Source organism: Cydia splendana, chromosome 10 (genome assembly GCF_910591565.1).
Source record: "Cydia splendana chromosome 10, ilCydSple1.2, whole genome shotgun sequence".
Classification (NCBI taxonomy): domain Eukaryota; kingdom Metazoa; phylum Arthropoda; class Insecta; order Lepidoptera; family Tortricidae; genus Cydia; species Cydia splendana.
The window spans coordinates 4,673,594-4,682,744 of NC_085969.1; the positions used below are offsets into that span (position 1 = coordinate 4,673,594).

General features: G+C 42.7%; 1 protein-coding gene across 2 annotated transcripts; it reads left to right on the forward strand.

Moving 5' to 3' along the window:
- Positions 1 to 397: 397 nt before the first annotated feature.
- Positions 398 to 8,802, forward strand: LOC134794169 (uncharacterized). Of its 2 annotated transcripts, XM_063765890.1 has the most exons (5): positions 398 to 553; positions 970 to 1,332; positions 1,881 to 1,972; positions 2,787 to 3,863; positions 4,258 to 8,802. In XM_063765890.1, exons 3-5 carry the CDS (start codon positions 1,886 to 1,888, stop codon positions 4,990 to 4,992), a joined length of 1,899 nt encoding a protein of 632 aa, XP_063621960.1. In that variant the 5' UTR covers positions 398 to 553; positions 970 to 1,332; positions 1,881 to 1,885; the 3' UTR covers positions 4,993 to 8,802. The 2 variants fall into 2 exon arrangements, with proteins under 2 accessions (XP_063621960.1, XP_063621961.1); XM_063765891.1 differs by lacking the exon at positions 1,881 to 1,972 and having other exon boundaries at positions 402 to 553.
- The last annotated feature ends 349 nt before the right edge of the window (positions 8,803 to 9,151 follow it).

A 9,151-nucleotide genomic window follows, 5' to 3' on the forward strand; every position in this document is an offset into this window, starting at 1 on the left:
CGACCCATAATACTGGGTTTGCTGTTGGATGTAGCGTACCTACATTTTTTAGTTACCTGAAACCTTCAGATAGTTCAGATAACCTAGAATTATATATCTTTAAAAAAATAAAGGTGTCCGCTTATTAGAACGTTGACCTTGCCAGGACGTCTGACTCGTGTCTTTGTCCTTGTTTCATGAGGCCAATCACCGCATGACAACCATTCTTAAATTTTAAACTTCGCGGTAAAACATGGCGCAAGGAACTTGTACATCCGGCTCGCAAGCGAACATTCTATTGGAAGTTATACAACGCCAACAACCAATAGGATGCTTGCGCAACATTTCCGCCAATCAACAATTACGAGAGAAGAAGTTAGTCGGCCATGTTGAAAAAAATTGAAAAACTAAGCATTTGGATTGGTCGATAAGTTGTCTCTTCCATTCTTTGCCGAGTTGCGCAAAAATTAGCATTTTTGACTCTCACTCATCACGGCTGCCATGTTTTTTTTCATGTGGGGTTTGTGTGTATAAAATATATCATGTTAATTTAACCCCATATAAACTATTACAGGTGAGTGTCTATTGTTCTAAGCAGTCCATTTTCACTAAACAACACGGAAGTAAGTCCCTCGTCCATAGTGAAAGTGCATCATGTAATACTGTCACCTCTTGTGAAACTGCATCATATCTGTTGAACCAGTGATTGTGACTCAGTGAAAAATAATCACAAACTGTCTGGTACGTGCCCGACGTGATTTGCTTTGTTGATAAGTGGGTTCTGTGGTGACGTCTCCCTCGAGGAGGTTTCGTATCGTAACGTAGCTATCCACCCTCGACCACTATGACGTTTTGGCGCCATCGACCCATTTAGCGCGGCGGGGCGGCTATGTGGGTTTTACTCCGCGTACTTATTATTCCCAGTGACCTTTGTACATAAATAAACATCACGTGTTTATCGAAAAATAAATAAAACGTTCTGTGTTGCAGATAAAGGGGGTGCACCGAGTGCGTCATTTGCGAAAATAGCTAGTGACAATGCGATTGCACATGCACTAGACGCGGTACCGTCTAAAATCGAACCACAAGCAAAGAATACGCCAAAGAAATTAATGATGTATTAGTACGAAGGTATTCTTAAGGATCGATTTTAATCACACGGCCCACGGCAATTGTAAAATGGACCCTCGATTTTTGAGCCAGATGATGGTGTTAGATAACGGCAGAGAGTATCCCGGGCAGCATGCGTAAGCACAAGAGAGAGAGCCAGGCACTTGCCTGCAGGCCCGCCACATCCCGAGAACGCAACCAGACTCCAAGCTCCTTCATCTGATACCCACACAAGCCACACAGGTAACCGATTCAAACAACAATTTCCTTGTTATCTGCTATTTCTTGTCTATTTTATCTGCCGTACATACAATAATTATTTTCAATGTCATTTTTTCTATAGCTATTGTACTTTGCCATTAATGTTTTTTGTAACACGCCAGTTCTTATTAATTTACGGCTAATGGCTATGGTTTCCAACAAAGCTGAATCTGATACATTAATTTATCATTTGAAGTAGTTAAAAATTGTAAATGGCATAATATGTGGTGCCACATAACCTTTGTTTGTTTGATTTATCAAGTTATCACAAACTGGGAATTCCAAATCAGTTGTGTTCATTGTTTACACGAAAACAAATAAACATCAACACTAATGAACAAAGTGTGCCTATGGCCAGGCTGATAATGGTTATGTGAAATAATAAATAGCTCGGTGATTAGGTAGGAAACAATTTAAATTAATTCACATTACTCAATGGAGGAAAAGCTAATTAATAAACATTTGCCTTATGATATGAGCTTATGGGTTGGTGTTATTTTAACTCATTGTCTTCTGTTTTCACTATCAAGAGGATATGCAGTGCTCGATAACATTGGAAAGAGATGTAAACGGTGGGAAAATAGTGAAGATGGTTAACAATGTTAAGAATACTAGCAAAAAGGTCGGTCTGGCATCATGTTATGGATAAATCCATTGGTAAAGTGTTGCAATGTGCATTTTTAAAGTTTGTTTTAAGAGTCTTGTGTGAGGTGTGAATAAATTAAATACATTGTGATATTTTTTGCATTTGCACATTGTACACTCCCCTTATTTTGCCAGGATTGGTTGGTAGCACATTCTGCTGTTCCCCCTTGATTTGATCGCACTTTAGTTTGGGAGTATTGTTCCTTTGTTCCATTGTCTGAAGCTGCATATTTAATTTATATATGTATCTATACATGCATCATATTCATTTTATTGCAAGTTCACCATAGTTTTAAGACTAAAGGGCTCCACAGATTACCGCCGGACGGTATCAGCCTGTCAGCTGTTCGGAACTGTTAAAATTTTGTTCTAACTGACAGGCCGATACCGTCCGGTGGACTGTTAATTAGTGGGCCCCTTTAGCTTTGTAGTCCCTAGTCCAGTCTTGTCACAAATATTAAACTACATAATATGTAAATAACAATACATAACTTAGTATAATAATCATTTTAATATTTGTAATAACAATAAAATTGTAGATAGAGAACAGTTTGCAATTGGAAGTATTATTTAGGTTTTAGTATGACTTGCAATCTTTTATTTATACTTTTGATTTATTGCATTAAGTGCTTGTAAAGCCTACAAAGAAAAATTACATCATAATTATGTAGTAATAAGTAATTTTTACTCGAGATATGACTTATCTTTCTTAGATAAGGCAAATTCGCTTCAAGGATTAACAGCAACTGCAGGTGTATAGTTTTCTAAAATTGCATTTGTGTTATTTCCAGGACTACAATCTTGACAACATTGTTGATCAACAGTGCACAAGATACCAAGACATCCAGGAACAAGGTAGCACGCTTCGTGCAGGCATGCCCACTTGTTCAGTGGACCAGACAGAGGCCGTACGTCGATATTACGCTGCTTTCCCGGCGCTAAAGAAAGGGCAAGAGTCGCCGCTGCAGTACTATCTACCGCCTCCCGCCTGGTGTCGCAAGTCAGACGCAGATCAAAAAGTCAACATGCAAAGTGAACTGTCTATGATCAGTAAAGATTGGAACTCCAAGAAGAAGTTAAAGGAACGTCGCAACTCTTACCACGGGCAGAGGAAAAATAACAAGAAGCGCTGCAATAGTTACAGTCGGTCTTTTGAAAGTAAGGAGTGTCTGCCGGAGTGGGTCACGCACGAGGGTGTGTGGGATATGGACACGCAGGACCCCGTTAAAGAGTTCATCAGGGCTATAGCGCTCGACGAGGGCTACGGTACTTGCGAGAACACCGTCACGGACGAACTGAAGGAGATAGCTCAGGTCAAGTTCAGATTAAACCAGAACATGGTGCCGGCGTGGGACGACAGCCTCGATCTAGATACCGAGTGGGTCATAAACGACAACCTCAACCCTAGGGTCCGCACCCCCATGGAGGACGAGATGTACGCGAAGTTCGAGGCAAAGTTTGACCGCTCGATCGAAGCTCTTTGGAAAGATCAGAATACTCCAGATGACGAGTACCAGGATCTGCCGATAGACTTTCAGGACCTGTTGTCTTCGCCGTCGGACAACCTGTTCGCGGACCCGTCGGTGGAGAAGAGCATGATGTCCTTGACGGAGAGCATATGGTCGAATGCTTCGGAGCGCGAATCACCGTCGCGGCTGGCGGAGGCGCTGCACGACCGCTTGCGGCCGCTGCAGCTGGCGGAGGCGGAAGCGGAGGCAGAGGTGGGAGCGGTGGCGATAGCGGACCCGGCCGATAGCTTCGCAGTCTATTCCGACGTGGACATCTACGATGCGGCCGAGAATGTGGCCTGCACTATGCGCTCGCTCACCGCCATCAACCATAGCCGCGATCGCAGCGGCTTCGTCGAGGTAATTTCATTTTATTTGAAACATAGGTATTTCACCGTTTCTTGCAATGTGTTTGTGTATCCAAGTCAACTTGGTTTTTTGGTCTTTTGCTTTACATCGTTGACGTATTTTATTAGCATTTTGGTAATACATACGTACATATAATTTAGTATGCATATCAATTAATAAAAAAGTTTAGGTATTAGAAGTCACCTTGAACTTTGAACTTTTATGTGGTTCGTGAGTTGTATTTTGAATTTTTTGCCTTCAGTGCACAATCTTGTTTTGTGAACAGTTTTAGACAAATTTACTTAACTTTTAGTTACCAGTCTTCGTTTCTTTGTTAACCGGATAGAAATAATTGACCTGCTCTTCTTTTTCTGCAATTAATTAATACTAGGGTATTCTCTTTTAGGTACCCCCTTGCTCCCGGCCGCGGCCGCCGCCCTTGCCGCCGGCCGCAGCCCCGGCGGCGGCGGCGGCGGAGCCCGCGCCCTCGCGCCCCGGCTCGGACCTGCTGAGCTCGGCGCGCACGCACTTCCGCCCCATCGAGCGCGACGCCGGCGCGCGCTACCGCGACGGCGACACCTTCGACATCCGCGGCGACCTCGACCCCGTGCCCTTCCGCCGCAGCGACTCCGGCGGCGTCTACATCGAGGGCTCCACGGAGCGCTACCTCGAGTACCGCCAGGACAAGACCATCGACTACGGCCGCCTCCGCCTCACCGCCGCCCAGCGCTGCCCCGACTTGGACGACGACGCGTTCAAGCTGCGCTTCCCTCTCCGGCAGCGGGACGCCGCCGTCCAGACGGACCGCGCCGAGCTCTGGTGCGAGGACTGCGGCGGCTCCGCTAAGAAGAAGCGCCCGAGCGCGATGGAGAGCATCTGGACGTGCGACGTGACCGCCTGCGACTCCTGTCCGGTCGCCGAGCCCGTTCCGAGACCGGCGTTGCCTCCGGACGAGTTGACGCGCGACTGGGAGGAGCTGCTCTCGGACATAAGCGCGGCGCACGCCGGTTACACGGCGCCGGAGGCCCCGGACCGCAAGCGGAGGCACTCGGCGGCGCTACGCTGCGCCGCCGCGTGCTCTCACCCGCACGCCCGCTTCCTCGCGTGCTGCACGCTCCTCGACCGCCCGCTGACTCGCTAGTTCCACCCCGACGGAAAACTCGGCTACCCTATGCGGCCCCTAGACTTGAAACGGAACCATTGAGGACCCATTGAGAGTAGGAATTCGAAAAGTACAAAAGCCTGGCCTCGAAAAGCAGATTACTTAGGCCAAAATGGATATAAAATCTTGCCGTGAACATACTAATTCCTGGGTGTTCTTTTGGTTCCTGTTACAAATCTACGACAGAAGAAAATTTTCAAGAGTTGACATTCAGTTTGAAGCAATAAGTCTCTGTTACGTGTGTTTTAGTATTCAGTGTTCATTAGTAGAGGAATTCACCTTGCGGGAGTTATTAAATTCGCGTTAACGATTCGATTACGTAATGTTCCGGCAGTCGAGTTTCTCGGTGCGGTGTCGATCCGTGGAACACTCGGCGGCGAAGCGATTCGCTGTCGAATGTGGTAGAGTGCAGATCTTTTGTGAGTAGCAGTTTCGATTTTTGATAGCCCCAATATCGCATTGGCGAGGATACTTTTGAGTGACACTGTTATACTGTAAAGACCTTTCATCCGTTTGAAAACATCAGTATCCGAGTTGATGTGATTTCGGGGCGTCACTCTAGTTAAGTTTCTTTAAAGGAAACCATCTGCATTCTGTGTATATATCGCCTTTTATTCATCAAGTGTATTGTTATTTCGATAAATATCTATGTGAGAGCAATTTGACGCGTCCTTGACTGATGTGGGTGTTTCGACACACTTTCGAGTTGCATAATGCGAAGAAAGTTAGCAATAAAATAGGATTAGAGGAGCCTTGAAAGTTGAGTTTACCGGACAGTGTTGCAAGGCTAGACATGTGCTAACATATCTTATGACTGTAGATATTGCGGGAGGAGTTTAATGTAACATTAATTTTAGTTAAACATTTTCTTTGTAGCGATTTCATATTGATGTGACGCTGCTCGGTGGAATGCTCGCGCTCGACGACATGATCAACAATATTTGGTGTGGATTGATTAATGTGAGAAAATGTTTCAAATTTTGCGATTCATTTCAAGTAATTCTCTTACTAAATTTTGTTTCAGATTGTTTGTGGCATAAAGTTATAGCTGTTCATATTTTAATCGTAGATTCGTTATAGTTTAGCTGTCGCAACGCTAACCTGAGCGCTAGCATTCCACATCGAGCACAGAGGACGATTTTAATATAATTCTTACAATAATATCGTCCAAAATTGTTTAAAAATTGTTATTATAAAGTGTAGGTAAAGCAGCTATTTTATTTTTGTTAGTATTTTTTCGTTTACGTTTTCTGGCGATCTAAATTCAATTTTAAATGTTGAAACGGTATAGGAATATCGTTCTGTTACTTCGGTCGGAGTCGGATTGCGTACGCGACGATACGTCCGCGGTTCGAAGAGAGGATGGTTTGTTTTAGCGGTTTGTCCATATGTCTAAGTTTTATACGCGGCGATTTTATTGAGTAGCCGCAATATGTAATCTTAGGACGGCGGGCCCTTGAGGGAGGGCAGTACCCGGTGTTGTACTTGTATGTACACACGACGGTCTGCTCGGGGTCGGGGGAGGCCCGCCGGTAGAGGTAACGAGAGGAGGGCGTGCCCGGCGCCCTATATGGTTGGTAGGATTTTTGCGCCGCCCCCGCTTGTAATTTCCCCACAATTTTGAACCGAGAATACCTATTGTTGGAAGTTTTTTTTCCTTATGAAATAATGGTGCGGCGCTAATACAAGCGGTGGCGGCAAATTGTAACATAATTTACTGCTAATATGAATTGTAACGGTTCATATAGGCGTAACTGTTATATTATAGTTTATGTAAAGCATAAGAAGTGCATGTTATATTTTCTTATATCCTCATTTTATAGAGGGCGGTTCTAGGCGGAGCGTCGGGAGGTACTGACGAGTTTGATTACGCGGTACGCTTGCCGAGCCCGCGTGTTAGGCCCCGTCAATACTTTATTTATTTCATTTAAAACCATGCCTAGTTACAATTTCATAAAGGTTAATGTTTCACGCAGATTTTGCTACTTTATATGTCGTGTTTTTATATATTTTTTTGTAGTGTGATTTACTTTTGTTTGTAATAACTGAAAACGAAAAAATATAGAAAAAAAACATTACAAAATTTCCGTTAGAAATGCTAATAATGTATATATTGTATACTATCGTGAATTTAATGTGTAGTCTTTTCAGTTTTTATTATGTATGTATTGTTGTATGTTTTATTTGGTTTGTTTGAGTGGTTGAAATGTCCAGCCGGGACTCACCATGTCGCGTTTTGGACATATCAGGCACTGAAATAAGCTTCAGATAATCTGTTTATACATTAACTCATTAGTATGGTGGAGTATTTTTAAAGTCATTCAACTAATTAATTCATTTCTATTACGTCACAGTTCATTGATTCCATCAGTTTTATTTTCTGTCATAAGTTTATATATTGTACTTATTAATATTCGCTAAACGATACCTTGATAAAAAAAATGTTAAAAAATCTCAAAAAAATGTTATATAGAGTCAAGTTTGCATATTATATTATGTTTGATTAGATATTAATCTCATGTAATGTGCCTATGCACTTGATGTCATGCTTCGTAACACCTCGAAGCGAGTTAAGTTGGTGGCGGCTGAAAAAAGGGGACGCTATTTGCACGAACACCGAGTTGCTGCCAACTTCGTCGTGTTGTGCCAATTAACATTAAAGTTGGCACAACATAACATACAGCTTGGCCGTCGAATTTACTTGCAAACACTTCATATTGAACATACGAGCATATCATCCAGCTTTGAAGTCTGCAAGTGATTCAAGGACCAAGCTAGTCCCCGAAATCACTTACACTTACGCCCAACGCGGAAGAGCTTTTCGCCATAACGTATCGGTAATTCGAAAGTTTAACAGTCAGCGAATTGTTGTACTGATCTTTGTTTACATAATGTTATCTATAATATGTTTAGTCGAGAGCGACACGAATTTTCTTCTTCCATTCGGACACGTAGCTTTCACAGCACACGATTTAAACCGCCGTGAGCTCTCGACGGTCAAGTCGGCCTGTAACCGATAGCGGACAGCCTTGGTTACGTGCATATTTGTGTACCTGTCGAACTATTTTTTCCAAGTTTAAAATCATTAGAAATAAAGATTATCTTATAGACCGGGGTAGGAGCAGTCTGCGCAGGGATTTCACGTCAGGCTTCATTCGAAGATTCGCACCGATCTTGTGCAGTCAGCAGTAGTGTTTACGCAGAATAACATTTTAAAATGATGTGCACTTGCCGCATTATCACATAGGCATTAGAGTTAGACCAAGAAAAGTCTGCAGCGATGTTGATAGCAGTGCAAGTGTTATTTATACGTCATAATTTCATAGAAGTTTGACGTTTATAATAACGTGCAATAAAATCTTGCTGGCGGAAAAGCGACATGATTCGTGTGTATCGCGTGTGCGTATGTTGCGACGAAATTCATGTGCGGATTATTTTGAACACTTTTACGTAGCTTCATTTACTGCTGAATGTACCTTTCCTAAATTATCAAATTTACTGCTAAATCTGTAACAAAAACGCCTTCTGTATTTTTAAATCACTTTCTGTACCTTTTGACACCCTATTTGATTTTGTAAGTAAATATAGAGATAGAAAGTACTAGTAATATCGAAATGTAAAGTTAAATTTGTAAGTTTTGGTCTTTAGATTTTACCTAGGCCTTACGGAATTCAGTAAAGATTGTTTAGCAGTGGTATCCCTGATAATAGTTACCATTTTCATAATGTTAGGTTGTGCTCACTACTCTGGTACTTGCCACCTATGGAAGAAAATAAAAAATAAACAATCCATTTTTTGTGTTTTTTTTATAGCATTGCTGATTAAAAAAAAAATCCCCAACACATTGAAACGGATGAACCGATTTTGATAAAGCATGTCTTAGAACGGAACCACCCCTAGAATTAAAACCTGTTTTCAAATAAAATAAACCAGATCCAAATCGGTACATCCGTTTAAGCGCTCGCGTACGAGGAACCTATTTGAAAAAATAATAATGGCGGTTCTCCGAGGTTAAGACAAAGAGTAGTCTATATAGGACAGGTTAAGAGCTACGATGCCAAGACAGACACACTAACAGCACCGCACTACACCAAGGTCGCGGTGCGGTGCGGTAGTCTGTTACGGCTTTTATGGCTCC

Excerpts from the sequence above, each read along its gene's own strand:
- LOC134794169 (XM_063765890.1), top strand. The coding sequence starts at position 1,886 with ATGCAGTGCTCGATAACATTGGAAAGAGATGTAAACGGTGGGAAAATA. Across the intron at positions 1,973-2,786 it reads TTAAGAATACTAGCAAAAAG|GACTACAATCTTGACAACAT; the intron begins GTCGGTCTGGCA and ends TGTTATTTCCAG. Across the intron at positions 3,864-4,257 it reads ATCGCAGCGGCTTCGTCGAG|GTACCCCCTTGCTCCCGGCC; the intron begins GTAATTTCATTT and ends ATTCTCTTTTAG.